Here is a 23,677-nt window from a genome sequence, read left to right on the forward strand (position 1 = left end):
CCCCCCTCTCTCTCCCCCCTCCCCCCCTCTCTCTCTCTCTCTCTCATGAGAAGGTCGTAGTTGCGCTCGGTACGAGCACTGTGAGAAAACTGGTCCATTCGGATCACGACGGTTGAATCGTGGCGCCATCCGAATGGATGACAATACTATTAAGCCTAATTTACAATGTGTTCTTTGCTTCCTGTTTCTTGCCTTTTTCCCTCTTTGCGACCGTTTTAGTGACAATCATGTTTCTTAATGCGTGTTTCTTGTCTCTTCCGAAGTTCGTTAACCTTTATCTCGGGCGTTAGAAAACGAAGATATAGGATGAGAAGCAAAAATATAAAGAATTGTAAAAAGCAAGAAAAAATAGGATGCAAAAAAAGAGCACATTGTAGATTAGATCTTGATCTGTTTTCAAAGTGACATGTAAAGTTTGGAGCGGACAATCTAATATAGAAGCAGTGAGATCGATGTTTGGTTGATTCCATAAGAAAATGAACTTCCTCATTCTCTACACTACGCGTTTTATTCGTGCGATCGTATACCTATCTATGTGAGAAACACAAAAAACGATGCTATTTCGGCTCGCACATTATTATTATTTTTAAATTATAATTTGCCGTATATATATATATACATATATATACATACATACCTGTACGTTTATTTTGACTGTCGTATTTTGTTATATTATGCCCGCATGATTTATTCATGATTTTTTTATCGCCCATTTTTTACAGCATGGCCGCTCAGATTCGTACAGGGTCGCCACGTTACCCAACATTCGTGACGACAACAAAACCGCAGATGGGATGTACAAGGTATATTTAGAGATGGACTTATGTTTCCATACGAATTCTATATGATTAACATATCTGGGATACTGGGATATCCGGTATGCTTCTTTCTTGACCAGCAGATGGGATAAATGGGACGTTTCTTCCTCTCTTTTCTCTTTGTTTCTACTATCTTTTTTCTATCTGTCTTTCTCTCTCTTCTTTTTTTCTGTTTCTCGTTTTCTCTAACGCTGATCTCTGTAATTCCATCGTCTCTTCAATCGCAATAACGTGTATCACGCCGTAACGCTTTTCTTCTACCTATGCCTTGATAGGAGATTTCTTGAAGGAAATTTCTTTCTATTATTACGCACTTTCGAATCTTCAGCTTTGTCGTGTTTTCACTTTGATATCAGTTTTGTGTGATCGTAATTATCTTAACGCATGAGAAAAGAATTTTACTTGTTCGTGATTCAGATCTCGATTGAGAGAGCGTTATAATCGCATTTCAATTAACTCGATCGACATTATATTCTCTTAAGAAAGGAAAGCTTTGTATACTTCATTTAATAACAATGTGTAAGATGAGATAAAATTACACCAAATTTTTACAATAAAACACAAGAAAGAGTCCTCACTTAACTGAATGTTCGCGAGAGAGAGAGAGAGAGAGAGAGAGAGAGAGAGAAATAATTTGCATTATTCTATAGTTTCGTCGTTTCACACTGAAACTTAGTTACTTATCAATTACTTTCTCTGACATTACATAACTCTAAAACATTCCTATCATTTTAGTGTAGTGCAATTCTATCTCATCTTACGGCTAGATATCATTATAGCTCGGTTCACCTCGCTCTTCAACGATATTGTTGCAATCGATTTCTTCTGCTACAAAGGGTATTCTCACTCGTCGCTGGGTTTTCAATCTCTTTTCAGACTCTCACTCTTATAATCCGACACGCTTTGATAATCTTCTATTTCTCTTCTACTTTGTTGTCAGTTATCAGAGTATCTTGGTGATTAACGTGTCGCGGTAATACACTTTGTAATCGCTTTGTAATTGTAGTTATATTAAGGTTGTGTACACATCGTCGATATACAGGGAAGATATTATCAGAAAACATCTTTCGATAACGCTCTTTTTCTCTCTGTCTGTTCCCGTTAACAGTCGCGGCGGAAGAATCCAAAGCGGAGGGGGGATAACCTAGATGACCTGAAGCAAGAGTTGGACATTGACTTCCACAAAGTCTCACCCGAGGAACTGTATCAAAGATTTCAGACGCACCCCGAAAACGTAAGTAACATCATGCGATGAGAGATGATAATCTTTCGAAGAAATAAATTTTGATTCGAGATTGCATAGTGCATCGATCGATATTGACATGATTATGATCGCCGCGCGCGCCGCTACGAAATAAAAATATTACCGATAGTTTCTCTTTTGTAAAAGTGAAATAAAATACAAAGAGTGGAAAGAGATGTATTAATTACTAATATTTATATAAATATAATAATAGGGCCTCAGCCACGCGAAAGCGAAGGAGAACCTGGAAAGAGACGGGCCGAACGCCCTGACGCCGCCGAAGCAGACTCCGGAATGGGTAAAGTTCTGCAAGAACCTGTTCGGCGGTTTCGCCCTCCTACTGTGGATCGGCGCGATTCTCTGCTTCATCGCGTACTCGATCCAGGCCTCGACCAGCGAGGACCCGAACGACGACAATCTCTACCTGGGCATCGTCCTCGCGGCGGTCGTAATAGTCACGGGTATATTCTCGTACTACCAGGAGAGCAAGTCAAGCAAGATTATGGAGTCGTTCAAGAACATGGTGCCGCAATTCGCCACCGTAATCCGGGAGGGTGAGAAGCTCACCCTACGAGCGGAGGATCTCGTGTTGGGCGATGTCGTCGAGGTTAAATTTGGCGACCGGATACCGGCCGACATCAGAATTATTGAGGCCCGTGGATTTAAGGTGGACAACAGCTCGCTGACGGGCGAGTCCGAACCGCAATCGAGATCGCCCGAGTTCACGAATGAGAACCCGCTCGAAACGAAGAATCTCGCGTTCTTCTCGACGAATGCGGTGGAAGGCACGGCCAAAGGCGTGGTGATCTGTTGCGGCGATCAGACGGTGATGGGAAGGATCGCAGGTCTCGCGTCCGGCTTAGATACCGGTGAGACACCGATCGCCAAGGAGATTCATCACTTTATACACCTCATTACCGGTGTCGCTGTCTTCCTCGGCGTCACATTCTTTATCATAGCCTTTATTCTGGGTTATCACTGGCTTGACGCCGTCATCTTCCTAATCGGTATTATTGTGGCGAACGTACCGGAGGGTCTTCTCGCTACTGTGACCGTGTGCCTCACTCTGACCGCCAAGCGAATGGCCTCGAAGAACTGCCTGGTGAAGAATCTCGAGGCTGTGGAAACTTTGGGCTCGACTTCGACCATCTGCTCGGACAAAACTGGAACCCTCACGCAAAATCGTATGACGGTGGCGCACATGTGGTTCGATAATCAGATTATCGATGCCGATACCACAGAAGATCAGTCTGGCTTGCAATATGACCGCACTAGTCCGGGATTTAAGGCGTTGGCGAAGATTGCGACCCTGTGCAATCGTGCCGAGTTTAAGCCGGGCCAGGAGGGTGAACCGATTCTGAAGCGAGAAGTTAACGGCGACGCTTCTGAGGCTGCGTTGCTCAAGTGTATGGAACTGGCATTAGGCGATGTCATGGGCATTAGAAAACGCAATAAGAAAGTCTGCGAGATTCCCTTCAATTCTACTAATAAATATCAGGTATCCATACACGAATCAGACGATCCCAACGATCCTAGACATCTCTTGGTGATGAAGGGTGCTCCCGAGAGAATACTGGACAGGTGCTCGACCATATTTATTGGTGGCAAAGAAAAGGTAACTTATCTAATAAATTATCTATCTATCTGTTTCTATCTTTTTTCAATATTTAAACTTTTCATATCGTAGGTTCTCGACGAAGAAATGAAGGAGGCGTTCAATAACGCGTACTTGGAATTGGGCGGACTCGGTGAACGAGTGCTCGGCTTCTGTGATTACACACTGCCGTCCGACAAGTTCCCGGTTGGCTTCAAATTCAATGCCGACGACCCCAATTTCCCAGTCGACGGACTCCGCTTCGTAGGCCTGATGTCTATGATTGATCCGCCTCGAGCCGCGGTGCCCGACGCGGTCGCCAAGTGCCGTTCCGCCGGCATCAAGGTCATCATGGTTACCGGTGACCACCCGATCACTGCCAAAGCCATTGCCAAATCCGTCGGCATCATCTCTGAAGGTATATATTTTTGCACGTTATGTGTCGATTTTATTATCACATTAACATCATCACATTAATGATTCTCAGATGACGTTTGAGATTAGATACTGCAACCGCGAGATTTCTAAAGCTTTGTTCACCCATCTCGATTATGATGCTTTTATGAGTTTAATCTCTTAATTAGACGTAATTTCAGATAATATATAGACCGCACTTAAGATTTACAACGATCTCATTCGTATACGGAACTTGGGGTAGTTTTATTGGAGGATAATATTGAGTTTGCGTTGTAAAAATTATGATAATATAGTAACACATGTTCAGCTTGTTGATTGGCGACAGCGTGATTTTAATTAAAATAATGCATAGGATAATTATTCGCTATTAATAATTGTATTGTTCTTATTTAAATTTTTTTATAGCAAAGTATTAATCTTTTTTCATTTATTCCATCTATTTCAATTTTATTGCCATTTTTCTTTTTAGGTAATGAAACCATTGAGGACATTGCGCAACGGTTAAATATCCCGGTATCCGAAGTAAATCCTCGCGAGGCTAAAGCCGCGGTTATTCACGGAACCGAACTCAGGGAACTGAACTCCGACCAATTGGACGAGATTCTCAGGTACCACACCGAAATTGTGTTCGCCCGTACCTCGCCTCAGCAGAAGCTCATCATCGTCGAAGGCTGCCAGCGAATGGGTGCGATTGTCGCTGTAACTGGTAAGTTACTCGAAGGAAAATTAATGTGAATTTTTGCTTAGTATTACGAAGTAAATGTTTAGCTCAAATTAAAAGCTTACTAGAATTTTTTTTGATTGGATTGAAACCCGATACACTAATTTATTTTTTATGTGAGAATTATATTAATAGTGATATAATAATTGTTTATGATTGAAATGTGTGTATAAACGTTTAATTTATTTAGGCGACGGTGTGAACGACTCGCCTGCTTTGAAAAAAGCCGACATTGGTGTCGCTATGGGCATCGCTGGTTCGGACGTCTCCAAGCAAGCAGCCGATATGATTTTACTGGATGACAACTTTGCTTCGATTGTAACAGGTGTGGAAGAGGGTCGTTTGATCTTTGACAACCTGAAGAAGTCCATCGCCTACACCCTGACCTCCAATATACCCGAAATCTCGCCTTTCTTGGCATTCATTCTCTGCGACATCCCTTTGCCGTTGGGTACCGTCACCATTCTTTGCATCGATTTAGGAACTGACATGGTGAGTCATGAAATACTACATGAAAACGATAACTCGAGTAACAATATTCGGAAGAGACGTTCGTATCTCGCTCTCTAAAACTTTTCCAAAGTTGCTACTCGATTTCCTTTTTATTGGTTAATCGAATTATTTCAGCACGTCCTCCATCATATAATAACTTATATATGGAGTCACGAAGGTACAACTGTTTCTTAAAGTTACCATCAATCTTTGACATTTATAATTAATTGATAGGTACCAGCATGATATGTTTGGAATACTATTGATACGACGATTGTTCAACAGTTCCTCGAAAATTCGTTCGACGATATCTTCTTTTTTTATAGATTGCGATGCATTTGAACCAGTCAAGGTGATGGTCAGCAGCCTGTAACTCTCATCGATTAATCCTTAAATATTTTTACTTCCTTTTAGATTAATTGCGCTGATGGAGCTTGAGTAAAAAAACAAAAGCATAATTTAGATAAATTATCTTACAGGGGTTTAAAAACTTTTTTTTAATTAAACAAAATACGTCAAAATATAAACAACAAATTTGCATTTGAATGGAAATAGATATTTATCGCAACGAGAGATATAGTTTAAAGTTTCTTTTCAGGAACTTTATCTCTGCGAGATAAGCTGCTTACTATTTATTCACGCGAGATATCGCAAATTTCCTCTGAACTTCCTTGATTCCTTTCAAAATCAGTTTCTTAATCAATTTAGTTTCTTTATTTTTCAGTTGATTAGCTTTTGTTTATTCTCTATGCTTCATTGTGCATAAGAATGCTGTCGATATCGATTCGATTATAATCTTCTTAAGATTTATTTTGGTATCAGATTGTATGGAAAGAGATTAATAACTAAATTTTTAGTAAAATGAACGACACGACATCATTCTTACTTCAACATCATCCGAAGACATACTTGTTATTTAATTGTTGGCGTTATTACTGAGCTCTTTGATAATGTGACGTCAGGTACCCGCCATCTCGCTAGCCTACGAGGAGGCAGAGAGCGATATTATGAAGCGACAACCACGAAACCCCTTCACTGACAAGCTAGTTAACGAAAGGTAACACATCAACAATGAATATTGACAAGCTACATCAGAATGTAATTCGAAAGAGTCATCGGTGATGATACACTATTTTCGAGGTATTTTCCCGATTGATGAGCTGAGTTTAAACATGTTTCGAAATCTCGATAAAACTTGCCAACTTTCTTAAAGTGAATTTCTCAAGTAATTGTTTAAGTATTTTTTGAAAATCGGGTAAAGCTTCGGAAATTCAATCACACGGCGATCGCTCTCTCACTCTATTGGCTACATATTTCGTTTTTCGATTGACGACTTTAGTAGTTAGTGCGTTCTATCTTCTATTATATACGACATAAAGTTTAATGCGGGAAGGCACATGCATATATTGCTATACGTCTCTTAGAGCCCGTTCACACGGTACGGTTTTTTGACCGTTTCGGTAATTTCACTGAATCGTATCGTGTGAACGCGTCCATATAAAATGTATTGCCACTGTAGAGCACGGCAACAGTACCGATTCGGTGAAATTACCGAAACGGTCAAATAACCGTACCGTGTGAACGGGCTCTTACTTTGACGTTCGATACCTACGTACGACAGGAATTGTAAATTGGGTAACAACGATTCGCGGGCAAATTGATTCCTCATATGTAAATAATGTACTTTTGTTAATTTCTTCGTTTTACACGCTAGATATTAATTTTACTGGATGTTATACTCGTTATCTTTTGAATTTGTCTTTACAAGTACTCTATGCAATAAAAATTTGCTTTTTCTTCCATTATTCTTTCCCTTTTTAAAATACTTCAACTACTTTGGTCATTTGATAAAATTCACGCGATGTAGGGATTAATTTGCCAAGCCTATCGCTCGAGTTGTCGAGTCGGACACGCTAGGACAAAACGTGAATAAGGTAATAATGGGATATGGTACACGCAGATCAACGCATATGCAATGCTCTAAGGTGTGTTTGGTCGCTGGGAGACACGCGAGCTTTATTTTCAGTCTGTTCTTCTCTCTATTCGTATATCCTATACTCGCTCTAACAATAAGCTGGATTGAGTTTGGTTAAGCGACGCTTGCTCGTCTATGATTTGTCGTCGACCTTTTCAGAATTTTTATAAAATTCTGAAAGAATTGTATTGTTACAAAAAGGAGTAATGGTAATTACACTGTTATTCTACGAAAAAAGCAAATTCTTATAATATATGTTTTAACATGTATTCTCTTTTTTTTTCTATTTTTTTTTACCAAAAGTGAGACGATTTAATCACAAGACGGGCAATCGTGAATTTTTCCTTTTCAAAGAATTTTCTCTTTCTTTTATATTAACGGTCACGGGCGCTTCCATCATGACGATCCTCGATCGTATTAGTATTGTTTCGTTACATCTAAGGTAAGCCAATCGCATTGTAAAAGCCTCTCTGTATCTTTCTCTGTCTCTCTCTCTCTCTCTCTCTCTCCATATCTAACTCTCTAATACTTAGTATCTCTATAGTTTTATTCTCCTTGAGCTCAATTTTCCATCGTTTTATAATTTCTCGCTGCAGTCGTCATCTGACCTGATTTGCCATTGGCTTGAGATGTATATGGGTTGCTGAGACGTCCACGAAACATAGATGAACGTCGTTGTGAAGAACTCGCATGATCGGTCCCTTCAGCATTTTACTTATCTCACCTTTTTTCCCTATTTGATAATCTTTATTTTTGTTCCATCTTCTATCATCTAACCCTTTCATTTCTCTCTTTCTTTCTCTGTCTTATCTCGCGTGCGTGCACGCTGTTTTATGTATATGAATTTATTTTTCCTTCAGCTATATACTCTATCTCTATATTCTTTTTTCATATCATCTTTCGTATTGCGCCCTGTCGCTGCAAGTTTCTGAGTTTTCCCTTTCTACATCGTGATACAAGTATCAAGGAATGCAGGGAATTTGTATATTGTATTGTGAATATTGTGTGATGTTTATTATAAATGTGCAACTTATACTTTGCGAATCCGCTCCGCGTCGTTGTCGGTACCACGAAGATTCGAACATAAAGATTGAACGATAAGAAAGAAAGTTTCGCCCGTTCTGGAAGCCCAAAATGTTTTCATAGAGTAAACGGTAGTGTTCTCTCTATCTCTCTTTTTTCCGTAGACATTTGAGTAGAACAGCATTACGATATAGAATAGAATTGTCATTCATACGTCGGTTTGCATATAGGAAACGTGACTTTTTTTCTTTTAATCTCTTTCTTTTTTCATCATTTTTCTCTACCTCTGTCTATCTACCTCCATTATTCCTGGCTGCCTTTATTGTCTCGAGCCAGGTTTTATCGTTGCTGCGCCTCGCTCAGGAAAATGAATTTCTTTTCAATTTAGAATTGGTTCATTTATTACGACTTATTGCTAATGAAAATTCACCTGGTAGTCTAACGCGGTGTACGTAAATGAATGAACAAGAACATGATTGTTGCGTGCCAAATTAAACAGAATCACAACTTTGATGAAATTATAGGATATTGTATCTAGAGATTTATTTATTTGCTTTTGTGTCTCGCACACACACACACACACACACAGATATATATAAATTAATTTTAATAATTTCATGCAGCAAATAAACTATATACCTACAATCAGCTGAATTGACTGAATCGATAGATGCAGAACAGCCGCAGGTTTGTCGTGTAATTTCTACACCTGTGTGACGCGCATTGCATATCTTCCTTAGTTTTTTCTCTTTCTCTTTTTGTAACAACAACTTTTTTCTCTTTTCTTCTGTAGAATTTACCGGATTTTTCTTAGAAAAATAAGCTCTGCATCAAACGATTCATTTTCTTCTTCTTTCATCGTCGGTTGAGCAACGATCGTTCTTAGTCATTTTGTAATTTAGCAAGTTTCGTCGACGCAATTATTTAGGGAAGGCAGAATGGAACGAAGATTCGTTCCAAATGCATCGCAAACTGCATATCGATGTGAAAATTAACAAATGTTTCGCATTGGTCGACGAAACTTAAGTTTTAATCAATTAGTTGAATTCTAATCGATTTTACACGTACATATCGCATACTCCTGGAAGAGCATTACCACAAATAAAAAACGAAATTTTTGTAAAAGAGTAACTTGATACGCGATTTTCTAAGGCAGCTCAGCTAAGATAACATATCACTTTTTGTTTAGATATGAAAAATTTTCATATACTGTAACTCATGTAGTAGCATTTCCTGCAATTACAAAGGTGAGAATAAAAAATTGAACTTGTTTGAGTTATGGCAATCTTCTTTCAGGAGTGGTATATATTATGTATATAGATATGTATATATATTTACATTTAATCTTTGATGCTCAGTAATTATTACTATTATTATTCTTGTCCTCGTCTACTAGTCTTATTATTATCATTATTATTAAAACCACAAGCCAGCATCGTTACTTATAGTTATGAATTTTTATTGCTATTACTATTTTATCTACTATATCACAGCTGCCGCTGCTACTACCTCTATATATTACTACTATTATACTATACTTACTATTTACTTATACTGTTCGTTACTTGCCACTTATATATCACCGCCAAAAGAGAAAGACACTTTTGTACATTTTTGAGCGTCATGAACTTTTCTTGCAGTTTTTATTCTTTACAGTCCTCTCACGTTTTATTCTGTAATGCGCTGCCTACTGCCGCTGCCTTCTACCCACTCTACGACTGGCAACTTTCTAATGGGTGCTGAAACGACTGATATACTTTTACAAAAACATTTGCTAACCGGGGAAATCTATATGTATATGTTAATTGGAAGTAGGAAATTGCCGTGGTAGCCCCCTCGTGCACAAGCGTAATTCTGTTGTTTGAAAATCATCTTATGACTTGTTAGAGAGAGCTTGGTAGCGACAACGTGATACAATGAGAAAACGATTATGTGCATCAGGGGGTTGCGCCGCAGTATTAACGAAAACAGTGCTTGAGGTCGTACTCAGTTGAAGTGCACGAAAGAGAAGGGATCTTTTTCACCTGCGTTTCTCAGAAGTGTTCGATGATGATATCCACTTATCTTGCTTATATTTAGCCTTTTAAATTTGTAAGCTTTGATAATGTTAGCTTTAAAGAAAGTTTTTGTTATTTCAATATGAATGAAAAATTGAGTACTTGTAGCGAATTTTGTAGTATATACGTAACAAAACTGTTTGCTGGAAACTGCTATGTCGTTGAAATTATTGTAACTCTTTATCTCCCTGTAAATGTATATAAGTATATGTGATTCATCGAGCATCGCTGAGAATAATTCAATCGGAGACCGTGAGAGCCAATGGTAATAAAAATGATTGGAGATTCGCAGCGTGAAAATGTTAAAGTGGAAAAAGGACGGAAGGTCCGCGTATATAATTCCAATCCTGATCTTTTTTCACTTGCTTCAGATATAGCACAAACGATTTCTTTCTCTCGGGCCGTTTCTAGGCCGTCTTGTCTAAACGCAGCGCCTAACTCAATGCACAAATACACTCGCCAGTATTCGCTACTGTCCAGGTCCTCTTCGCTATAGTTCGACGCAATTTTCTAACGCATTTTTTCGGCACTATTTTCTAACGCAATTATACGCAAGAGCAATTAATTTCTAATTGTAAGACAGGCTGCGTTTAGGATGGAACCGGTCGAGCACCTTGAAAGATCATCTTTTCATATGAAAACGTAATATTGTCGGTAATATACGTGATCGACGCTGAAACTGTCTTGTGCGATCTCCAAATCTCTCTGTCTCTTTCGCTCGCACTGCGCGTACATACACGTTACCGAGACTGTATGTGCATAAAGTACCAATAATGGTATAATATCTCTTGCATATAACTTCTTTGTAATGCGGTGAGGGGTAGTTAGCACACTTTCTAATCAGTGGTGGATGGCAGGTGCCGGCCATCTCGCTAGCCTACGAGGCACCGGAGTCGGACATTATGAAACGGCAGCCACGCGATCCTTACAGAGACAATCTAGTCAACCGAAGGTGGGTCTCCCAATTACCCACCTAATAAAAGAAACCAACAGAAACCTATTGCACTTACGTCCGTACCGTGTCAACTCACATACACGTTTTTACCGTTGTCACTACTATCTACTTGTTTTCACATACACACACGTGTACACACAAACACACACACACACACACACACACACACACACACGTACGCACGCACACACTCTAGCATACCCGCCAGGGCCGTCAGACATGATTGATCCTTTGCTTGACAAGTAGAAACTCGAAGCGATAACCGGAAAATTCGATTCCTAGCATGCGCGAATCTTGCCTGGTGTTCTACTAATACTGATGTACTTGGAGATAGATTAGAAGCGATAGATTAGCTAGTATTTGTCCAACAAAGGGTTAATCGATAGTAACTACTACTGATGGTGAAACAACGTTGCGTCGCGTATGAACATAATAAAGTACGTTTTGCGATGAATAGCGCGTAATACATAACGTCGTGTTTTTGATAATAGTTGACTGCTCTGACGATAATAGATCTTACACATGTACGTACACACGTGCATATGAATGTGCTTGTGAACCGAGTTAGAAGTAACCAGCCGTCTTGGCATTGTCTAAGCGTGCCGCACTCTATTCACCTGCATGATGCAGTAATAACTGTCCTGGGACGACTATTGTGCATTTCTAACTTGGATCGCAATGTGTACATATGACACCTGATACATAACAATACCTAACAGAGTGTCTACTGATTTTGGCGACATGATAGAGTATCACTGTCTACTTCTTTTTTTTCGTGAAAATTTATATTTTTGTAAAAACGTTACACACTTTTTAGCTGCAGAAGGGAATCGGTCGAAGGATAAAATTATTATGTTCCGTAAAGTTTTTGAGATTATCGTTGGTAAAACAATAGAAATCCTAACTTTTCTTTTTTTTTTTTAAAGATCTTGATTGCAAGTGGAACACACTCGGTAGACACTCTGCGTTAGCAAACAAACGACATCCGACTTTAAGAATCTAGTTGATTAGCATAGAGCACAAGCAAGTTTTATTACTATAGAGAACAGTTTTCAGATGTTGAGAATGCCGAATGCTTTTTTTAGATACACCTAAAAATCCGATCAATGACTAACACTGCGATCATCATTTAGCTTCAACTTTATACATGTTACTTTTTCTAATCGTTGCACTAGATGTACGCGCGCAAACTGCGGGCGAAAACACCGGAAATTTCATTGCTGTCAATAACTGATTACTTAGTTATTATAGACATTAGATATTAAAAAATTATACATTCAAGAAAACTGAAAAAAATGGATCCATATATTGACAGCATCGCTCCTTAGTCTGCCTTTGTCTGGCTCAATCGATCTACATTGATTTTTCTGGAGATTTATTTTATAATAAAACGTTGGAATATATAAAATTTTATTTTATATTGTAAGTTTTTAAAAATTTTTTATTAATGAATATAAGAAATATAATTTTCTCTGGTTTTATGATATTTTTTTACGTTAATACATATCGTAAATGTCTTATGTATATTCATCCTATACAAATTTTAAATACGTAAAGAAGATAACAGAGACAAATTTCCAGAGACAAATGTAGGTCTAATGAATATCTACGGTAAACAGAGGGTTAACGTCGTTGGAAAATATTCGCCGGAAAAACGGCGAATTCGAGTTACCGATGAGCTTTACGCGGAGTGCACGTTTCGCCTCGAATGTTCTTTTTTTCGCTATCTTTAATCTTTCACTTTCTTACACTTCTCATTGACGCTAGACAACAAGCTCAGTTATGAGAGTCGCCGCCGGGAGCTGCTTTTGAAAACTAACAACCCGACATGCATGGCTTGGGCAGTCTCTTTCTCTTCCGCGAACAACGTGATCCATCGCGGATCGCATTGCAATTACCGGCTTTTGCCGCTTTATCACATTCGACGATTGCCTCAACGTCGGCAATTTAATTGTATTGTCCGAGCTGCATTTTTTTTTCTTTATATTTGACATTGCGATGTCTTTGGCACGCTTACGCGAACACTAATTCGCTAATTACAAACTCTTCTACATCTTCCACTGGATCTAACAAGTCAGCTACCGATTCAATACGACTAATTTAACTATGATTAATCTGTCGCAATCGCATACGACTTGCTTCCTTAGCTTAACTGCGCACAAATACTCGCTGCACGTTTTTCGTATTAACTGCTTTCACGATAGTTATATTGATTTTACGTGATTTAATAGTAATTTGTAACAGTAAGCTTAATACGACAATATTGACAATATTTAGCTGCAGGGAAGAAGCAAACGCTACACTACAGTTGCGATCATATCAATAGTCTGGTTAATTATAAACTGTCATATCAATAGTCTAGTTAATTGTAAATTGACAATTATAATTGCACTTGTGGTTTAAAAAAGTAAGAAATGTGTCTATCTTTTCAATTTTATTACAATTAGCATTAAATTATATTGCTTGTGATGACAATCTTTTAGTTAATTTACTAATAAATGTTAATATATGTAATTATTTACAATATTACATTGATGATAACGAAGAAAGCTAGAAAGATTTTTTAGCCAGATTGTTGTATTAAATCGCATTCAGAAGAAGAGCAGAGATCAAGTCCGTCGTTTGTAAGATCTTAAATATGAGATGTAAAATTACATTTTAAAGTATTATTTATCATGGACTTGATACATCTTTTTGATTTGAAATTTTTGATATAGTATAACATACTTGCGCCAATTAGTAGATTACTTTGTTGTAACATTAATTCACAAATCAATTTGAAAACATACATAGACTAAGCTTTGGTAGTGCAAAATATTAACCGAGAATGAGCAGCTTTAATGTGAACTATGCAGCTTGCCATCGTGAGAATTGGCAAACAATAGTTGTGTCTACTCGTCTGTCTGTCTGTCTGTCTGTCTGTCTGTCTGTCTGTCTGTCTGTCTGTCTGTCTGTCTGTCTGTTTATCTATCTGATTTGTCTGTCTGTCTGATCTGTCTGCTCTGTGTGGCATGCTTCACTGTCAAGAATCGATCGTTAACAGTCTACCTATTGGTAAGTAATCTGCATTTTGCCCCTAACCGGTAACTATGGCTTTCATAATTTTAACACGAACTTAGATTATTAGAAATAACATCAAAATTGGACTATTGATGTGACGAAGATTTCCTAGATTCCGAAGAATCCTGAAACATGTCACTCCTTTTCGCTATTCAAAATCGAAAAATTTGCCAAGTGTAAAATTCCTGCAGAATGCTAATTTTCTTCGATTGAAAGCTTCGATTGAGTTGTATATTTATTCTTTTCAAAATTTGAAGAAATCGTTCTTTAAGCATAAAATGTTCGCGTTTTTAATGTGATGAATCGATTACTGTAAAAAGAAGGATTCTTCGAAAGCTAACATCGAGTATATGATTGGTTGCGTAGGGACAAAAAATTCATTAACGCATTCATTTGTATCTAGGCTTATTTCGATGGCATACGGTCAAATCGGTATGATTCAAGCCGCGGCCGGCTTCTTCGTCTACTTTGTCATCATGGCTGAAAATGGATTCCTGCCTTTGTATCTGTTTGGCATTCGGAAGCAATGGGACTCTAAGGCTATCAATGATCTTACCGATAGCTATGGTCAGGAATGGGTAAATATGATACAATAGACCTATAGAATCGATCAAATATCGAGAAAAATTGAGATGAGCTAAAACTGATATTTTATTCTCACTAAACAAAGTCTTTTTTGTCAATCGATAAAAAAAATATATCTCGTAAATATTCTCCAGGTTCATTCTTAAAATTATTTCTAATATAACATTTACAAACTTCTTAATTATTTATAGGAAAAACTAATTTATGTTAGATATGAATTCGGAATTTCTCGACTGACAATGAGTTGCAAAATAGAGTAATTAGAAAGGTAATATATGACTGATGCAAATTAATTTTTTTACAAACAGACATATAGAGACCGTAAAACGCTGGAGTTTACTTGCCATACAGCTTTCTTCGTGTCGATCGTAATTGTACAGTGGGCTGATTTGATTGTTTGCAAAACACGTCGCAACTCTATTATTCACCAAGGAATGAGAAACTGGGCTCTGAACTTTGGCCTCGTGTTCGAGACCGCCCTCGCTGCGTTTCTAAGTTACACGCCCGGTATGGATAAGGGTCTTCGTATGTTCCCACTAAAGTACGTATTTTTTATTCATTTTTATATCTTTTGTCGTGTAATGTGTAACAAAATAATTGTATATTTAGTACTTTGGCCATATATTATATATTTGCTATAACATCTAGAATATATATATGGGGCATTCTTTCTCAAATCAGCCACCCGCCTGCGCATTTTATTTTTAAAGATAAAATTTTTTTCGAAGCGTCAAAATTTCCGCCTAAACCTCAATTTTTTGATGCCGTATGGTGTTTTTTATTTCCTTCTTATGGGTGTGACCATACGTTAAAAATAATGCTCAGACTTACCAAAATACTTAAAAAAGGAAAAATAACGTTTAGAGAGCTTTTTTTTTAATGATTTAATTAGGATAAAAGATACTCGCAACCTAGATATGTCTTTTAAAAGTTCATGACATCAGCTAAGATCACGTACACCCTCGACTTTAGCTTTACCCGATGTTATTGTCGCGGCTTATTCGTCGCCGGTTGCTGGGGTCACGGGGGTACTCGAGGGCCTCGTACGCAACACTGAGCATTATTTTTAACGTATGGTCACACCCATAAGAAGGAAATAAAAAACACCATACGGCATCAAAAAATTGAGGTTTAGGCGGAAATTTTGACGCTTCGAAAAAAATTTTATCTTTAAAAATAAAATGCGCAGGGGGGTGGCTGATTTGAGAAAGAATGCCCCATATAAAGATTGCAATATTAATCGTATTGTATTATAATGCGACGCAACATAAAAAAATAGCAACATGTACGTTGCAGATTCGTATGGTGGCTGCCAGCCCTGCCATTTATGTTTGCTATCTTCATCTATGACGAAACGAGACGATTCTACCTCCGTCGAAATCCAGGCGGCTGGCTTGAGCAAGAAACTTACTATTAGACGCAAAAAGGATTAAATCACACGCATGCAGAACGCGCGCGCAAGAAGATGACTGAATGAATAAAAGAATGAGAGAGAGAGAGAGAGAGAGAGAGAGAGAGTGTGTGTGTGTGTGTGTGTGAGAGAGAGAGAGAGAGAGAGAAAGTTTGAGAAAGAATGAGACGCCTACTCACACCTGAGAGAGATATACTTGAAAAAAAAAAGAGAAATAAGTAAATCACTCATGTTGAACAGATGTAATACATTTCACAAGGAATGTGCTACTGGGTCTGTTCGAATCACGTGTCAAGAGAGCAACGGGTGAACAACGAAGGACACGCCAAGTTTGCGCTGACTCTCACGATAAAAAAGGCGCGAGATTATTATACAGACACGAAGACCCTCTAGTGCTATATAGATACAGCGCGAGGTACAAAGAGCACGCTCGTCGTTCTGGCTTTGCTGCCAATTGCTTGCATGCGCGTGTCGAATTTCGCAGTCTCAAAAATTGATCCGGTGTTCGAGAGACCGTCGATGGAGGAGGCACATCGTCGAGGGAATTCCATCATTCCTATCATGGAAACGATGCTGATGAACGATGCGGAAAGCCGCGCTTTCTGCTCCGCGTCCGATTATAACATGACTACGGAGTTTATTTCCAGGTGACGACTGATGCTGCCGTTGTCAAATTTTGTATAAGATATATATTCTGCGAGTGTCGCTCAAAGATGGAACGAAGGAACGAGAGAACGAAATAGAAAATCGCCGAATTGACTGATACACCGCCGCAGCGCAACTGATGTACGAGTGTCAGGCCTAAAGAATCGTGATAACACGACAAAATGCAAAAAGGAAGCCGAAATGGCAACGAGAACGGAAATCTGTAACGGCAGCGAAAGTGGACATACTCGAGAAAGACGGGGCGTTTACGCGCGATAGAGAATCACGGAATCACATGCGTCTTTATGTATGTCGAATGCGATTTACTACATTCACGCGACTTCTTACTATTAGTGGCGTATTATCGTAGACATCTTTGCGTTACTAAGAAACTTCGTAATAGGCTTTTCGTCGATCAATGCGCGCAAAATATCGGTATGCTAAGATCAGCACACACAACACGTCCTCCATTGAAAAGAACTTTATCTGGAAGACGAGAGACTCACTGAAAAACGAAAGGATCAGAGATCGACGTGAAAGAGCAAACAAAAAAAAGTGCTCAATATAACAGGAGAATCGTTAAAAAAATCTTAGGAATTTCGCGTAACACTGAAATACTTCGTACGAAAATTAATTGTTAATTGTAACGAAGAATATGACAAATATCGGGTATGATCTATAGTCATACGTCATGATAAAATAACTAAAATAAAGGGAAGAGAGCGAGCGAGCGAGCGAGCGAGCGAGCGAGCGAGCGAGAGCGAGAGAGAGAGAGAGAGAGAGAGAGAGAGAGAGAGAGAGAGAGAGAGAGAGAGAATATAATTAAATGAAATAAATAATAAAATATAATTAAATAAAACCGCATTCTCAGTATTTATTATTATTAATAAACTACATACGTTCGGTTTCGAGTCTTAATCCGCATAGCTATCAGGAAAAAAATGGCAAAAAACGTATTGCGTAGTTTCAGTAGTTACAATTTTTAGCGTGAGGTTAATATCACACTAACACACGCGACACACACGAGGAGGCAGAACAGGAGAAAGGATACTGAGGTTGGATCTAACACACAATGGGAAGGTTCATTTTATCGAAATCGAACAGCAGGAGGTAAAGACAATATGTGGGCGAAGATATGTGGACAGTATGTATACAATAACTCAATTGAATCACTATATACCGATTGACGAAGACGGACTAATAAGCGATACGTTATTTAATTACACGTGCGGATAATAGAACAATGAAAGGTTGCGGTCTGATTGCCAGCGAATCGGATAAACAAGAAAAAAAAAGAGAATCCACTGCATGCCATTGGGAAAATTAATAAATTACGAAGTGTTATCGATTAATGCTCGCGCGTAGAGGAGTAAAGAGAGAAAGGGGGGAAGGAGAGAGAGAAAGAGGGGGAGGAAGAGAGAGAGGGAGAGAGAAAGAAATATTCGATAAGGCAGGATAAGATGGCGAACGTCGAATACCGTGGATACTTTGTATTATTATGATGTACTGTGCAAACTGTAAAAGGAAGAGAAAGGCCGCGCGCGGAACAGAAGAAATGAAAAAAGAAACGTTCTTACTTAGATAAAAGTTAAATGAAGAATATAAAAATTCCTTCTCTTAGTTTTTCATAGATTAAAAATGTCAGAGCGGGACAGCTCGCTATAAATTAAAAATCATTGATCCCCCCACAACGCGGAACGCCCTGTATAGCAGCGAATTCGCGATTTCTGTCAGCCAACTGGCGAGCGCGCTGTCCATGTTTTATGTGAGATATGTGAGCGCATGTATGTGCGTTGTGCGTGTAGTGTCGAAATAACACAACCGTGACTTAAAATGCCTGCCACGCGACTTTTTTCGGGCCGGGACGATCCAAGACTTCTCATCGACGCAATCTCGCAACCGAATATATTTTCCCTGCTCGTTTCCCTCGGGAGTTTTTCTCAGTCCTATTGCGTGCGATTGCGCTGCTCGTTGGCGAGAGGGTTCGCAGAATAAGAATTTCTGAACGAACAGAGTTTCCTTTAATGGCAGATGATATCTGAGCGGATAATCGTGCTTGAAAAGATTGCCCCAAGTCATTTATCATTAAAGGAGTCGTGATTAAAGACACTCGTAGCGATCGGACGGCAATCATTCCGTTTTCTTTGCGAATCAATAACATTTTTCGTTAATGCATTGTGATGAGCATGCTTATATATAACTGTATTGCTTTGCAAAGAGAATAGAGCGATGGCGGTTATATTGTTACGACATATTATATAGTAACCGCGAGAAAATCGCGTTGAGCAAGATTATGCAGGCGTACGCGAACGCGAACTGATGAGCGGAGATGTAACGCTCGCTCGGCGGTCGAGGCCCCAAAACTACCCTAAGTGTTCAATAATCGAGGTGTTCTCCCGAGGTGTCCTGTCCTGTATGCGCATAAAAGCGAGACGTTTCTTCTTTCGCCGGTTCCCTCCATTCGGTGTTGTTGCCTCGAGTCTCGCTACGAGTGGACACGTGAATATACGAAAGGAAACGACGTGCGCGTTTCCTCGACCTTTCGCGACTTTTCTCTGTTATGCGCGCGGGAGGTTGTGCGAACCGTGTCCCGCAGATCGATCAGCTGAAAGACGTTTAAAAGACATCTCGGAGAGCCCATCTCTTAGATGCCTAAAGGGAATGTCGCGTCGCGTTGCGTGATATATGCATTTTTCTCTCGAGTCGAATCACGGGGGCGAGAAGAAAAGGCGTTGGATAGATGCGCATGAATCCGTATGTAGGGAACTGGAATTGGCGACGTTTCGAACAACTATTCACCAGTTGTCATCGAGATCAACAATACGCGAAGTCTATTGATTCGGACGTTATTCAGCCACGGGGTTTCCAGATCGATTGACGCCGATCCCAATTAACTACTATCACTTCTGCAGCTGCTATGCCTGTTTTATAGAGGAAACTGTAACTTGGAAGAAAAAGACGCAACCAAACCGGAATTTGGAGTAGAGCTCGATTTTACCTCTCCGTCGTAGATCGATCGCTTCTGTCACAACGAAAATGCGGAGATAATACGTTCCGTGCGTGATTGTCACTTTTGGTGAATCACCGTTTTTCCAGTATGGATGTGCATGCGAAAATATAGGATGACGAGAGGGAGGGAGCGAGGAAGGGAAGGAGGGTGGGAGGGGGAGGGAAGGTGAGAAAATGAGAAAATGAAAGAGAGAGAAGTATGTAAGTATCTTTGCGTATGTATGCGAGAAGAGAAAGGGAGCGATGGATAATTTTGAAGCTACGGAGAGGATCCGCAGCGTTGTCGACAGGGTGTTCCGTGTCCGGGGAGCCGTAGGAGCCCAAAAAAAGCTTTGCCGTCGTGCGCAGCCTCTTTACTTTAGACTAATATAATTTAATTATTATTAATAATATAATAGTAAGAATAAATAAATAATGATAAATAATAAATAATAATACATGTTACAATAAGATATTATTAGATGTAATTATTATATATGGTTTAGTCTAGATCGTGTTGTTGAAGAAAAAAAACAAAGTACGTATAAGCGAACAAAAAAAAGAGATTAAGGATAAAGTAGAAAAGATGCGATGATAGAGGGGAAGAAAAGCAGGAGGAAGAAGAAAAGAAAAAAAGAAACAGTGATTAAAAGCAGATATATGGCAGAGGCGGGGGAGCAAGTTTCGGTCTAAGACCACACGATCCTTTTGCGGTGGACTGAGCGGGACGACGCTGCGCTTACATGCTTATTCACGCGCATACTTCAAGCTTATCCATGAAGTACAGAACAGTGTTACGCTTTTATATATTTGCGCGCGCGATTTGGAGGTGGATCAATCGTTAGATGCGACTATCGCATTCGTTTCTATGTTCTTTCCCGCGTGTTTCCGGATAAAGTGATAAGTGGCACGTGGTGCTCCATGCGCAGCTCTTCGTTTTTCGAAGACGGAAGTGAGAGAGAAAGCGAGAGAGAGAGAGAGAGAGAGAGAGAGAGAGAGAGAGAGAGAGACATGAGTCTCTCCGCGACCGAAATACATATACATATACACCTGTATACACACTCAAATCATGAGAAACATAGTTCTTTCGTTTTTCCCACAATTCGAAAACAAAAACTTGAGAATTTGTAGCATTCGTTAGGAAAATCCCTGGTGGATTTTGACGCTGCGCCCTGCACAGCCCGCCGCATACCGCGTCGGAATCATTGAATGATTAAGGAAAATCTTTAAAAAAAAAATAAGAAGAAGGAAGAGACGAAGGCGGATGACGTTTTATTAATATACTGTACATATTTTAAATAATTAAAAACGAATAAGTAGATCGCGCGCGCGAATAGTAGGCACCTCGACCTCGAAAGGCGGTCTCGTTCTTAGAGAAGAGAACGCTTTTTTATGTCATAGGTCTACCGTACTCTTTTTTTCTGTTTCTTTTTTGTCTTTTTTGCATTTGAAGCGTTGCGTACATGCCACACACGTCCGTACACTTTATACATCGCGTGTAGAGAAACACCCGGTTACAAATCAAGAGATGTTCGGAATTGACACTTTATTATACATCGTTCAATAGTTATTTATATAATTCTAATGGACGATTCTCTTTTTCGTAATTTATAATTATTATTCGATGAATTTTGTTTTTACACGCAACACGCAACATGTGCACGCACACACGCGTACACGTACAATATACACACGTGGATTAAATTACATTGCAAACTGATACAAATACAACCCAAGTGTCATTACTTTTGATGTTAAATAAAAAATACATAATTAATAGAGCGGCCTCCCATTTTCTTTATTTTATTTCCTCCTTGATCGACAATTAACGGTCGTATATATAATAATTAATGCAATAATGTCGCATATCATTTTGCAACTGTAACTATAATTGTAGGAACAATTCTCTGCTTAAAACTTCCAATTAAAACCAATTAGATAAATTTGAATCGGTTTTAATCGGATTAATGCATCGGACTGATATTTTCCTATTCGTTTTTCAAATCGGAATGAATCGGAGCAGACACAATGGAACTGTATTGGCATATATGTACCCATATAATACCAAGAAAGCGTTGACGCTGAACAAGAATTAATAAGATATTTCCTTCGAAATAGGATTTAATAGTTTTTTATAGAATTGCTTCCCAATGGTTTTAATTGGACAAACTGCGGATGTGCCAAATCTAATGGAGATTAACCAGTGAATTTCCGATTAAAACAATTGGTATAATTGGAATCGGTTTTAATCGGATTAATGCATTGGAAATTTTTTCAAAATTTTTCTATTCATTTTTCAAATCGGAGCAGATTCAATGGGATTGTATTGGCATATACATCCATGTATACAAAAAAGTGTCGAACAAAAAGTAATAAGATATTTCACATTTCCTTCAAATAAATAAAATTTAATAGTTTTTTATAGGATTGCTTTTAAATAGACTTTAATCGGACAAGTTGCAATCCAATGGAAATTAATTAGTGAATTTACGTAGTCCGTCTATTTTTGGCGAATCGTAATTAATGGGAAATTGATTTTTTCAAAATGAATTGGATTCAATATGTTCAGCACAGAAGGCAGCTTTGCAACTGTTGTAAAATTCTTTAATATATGATTTATTTACGCCCGGATTGATTAATTTTGCACCAACGTCACTTTGACCTTAAGCGAGATTTAAAACTTTATCTGTTTCGTTTTAAAATCAAAAAGAGACAGAAACAGAAAGAGTTTTAAGCCTCGCTTAAAATCAAAGTAACGTTGGTGCAATCGGGCCTTATAGCGTTTTTCATTGAGAGAACTGGTGCTCACTGAGTGCGCACTAGGCGCAGACTGTGTGTTTCATTGGCGATTTCAGTGTGCGCTGTTTCATTGGTAAATCTAGTGCCCAGTTTTCGCACTTTCTTGCAAAAATCTAGCACGAGCTCCAAGGGACAGTGTCGGTTGCGTGCAAAATATGGCGGTGAGAATTGATATAGGTATACTCCGGCATATACGCCGCACCTATCAAAAACTTAATTTATTAAGTATTATTTACTATGTTTAAAATAAACGAACTATATCAGTAAAAACTTTGTACTGTCTACTACCATGAAAAAAATATTAGAAATTCGAAATATTTAGTTTTCGTATAAAATAATAAACTTTTTGAAATATCTTGCATTTTTGCTATATATAGATAATAGGTGGGATATATGGCAAAAATGCAAGGGTTTCAACAAACTAAACAAAGAATACGAAAGCAAAGCATTTGTATTGTGCTATACAACATGCTTTACTATTCCTCTACACGTATGTATGACGAAATAACCACTAGGTCTTTTACACGCCTTACAGTAATCATTTTATGTAGATTATAATTTCTGATGATGTTACTTGTTACACACACAGTGACAAATCGATTCAACTCACAATAATTTCATTAATATTAACAGTAAGAAGCTGAAATTATAACTCAATAGTAATATAACATAAAGGCATGTAACAGAGTAGTTGCGAGAAAATTAATCAGTTTACCCCCCACTCCTTCTATTTCTTATGACTTCCGCTGCATAAATCCCAGCGCGGCGTATATATACCGGAATTATCCTAATAGTAGGGGAGGCCAAGAGGCTAAATGTGGATTTACTCGAGCGTCGTGGGGACCTATTGGATTGTGAAGATTAGATGCTAAAAAGAAAAAAAGGTTATATGAT

General features: G+C 38.6%; 1 protein-coding gene across 4 annotated transcripts in view; it reads left to right on the forward strand.

Annotated features, from left to right (window-relative positions):
• Atpalpha (sodium/potassium-transporting ATPase subunit alpha) overlaps positions 1-16,559 on the forward strand; it is an 86,955-nt gene extending 70,396 nt beyond the window's left edge. For 2 of the 4 annotated variants that reach the window (XM_018518964.1, XM_018518965.1), the window contains exons 2-10: positions 1,927-2,052; positions 2,276-3,676; positions 3,749-4,073; positions 4,542-4,778; positions 4,984-5,285; positions 6,248-6,342; positions 14,759-14,933; positions 15,249-15,481; positions 16,237-16,559. In XM_018518964.1, the coding sequence (XP_018374466.1) occupies positions 1,927-2,052; positions 2,276-3,676; positions 3,749-4,073; positions 4,542-4,778; positions 4,984-5,285; positions 6,248-6,342; positions 14,759-14,933; positions 15,249-15,481; positions 16,237-16,357 (3,015 nt within the window). In that variant the 3' untranslated portion in view covers positions 16,358-16,559. Of the gene's footprint in view, positions 1-722; positions 804-1,926; positions 2,053-2,275; positions 3,677-3,748; positions 4,074-4,541; positions 4,779-4,983; positions 5,286-6,247; positions 6,343-11,197; positions 11,293-14,758; positions 14,934-15,248; positions 15,482-16,236 lie in introns of all 4 variants that reach the window. The other 2 variants (XM_018518962.1, XM_018518963.1) reach the window with 2 other exon arrangements.
• The last annotated feature ends 7,118 nt before the right edge of the window (positions 16,560-23,677 follow it).

This window comes from Trachymyrmex cornetzi, unplaced genomic scaffold (assembly GCF_001594075.2).
Source record: "Trachymyrmex cornetzi isolate Tcor2-1 unplaced genomic scaffold, Tcor1.1 scaffold802, whole genome shotgun sequence".
Taxonomy (NCBI): Eukaryota; Metazoa; Arthropoda; class Insecta; order Hymenoptera; family Formicidae; genus Trachymyrmex; species Trachymyrmex cornetzi.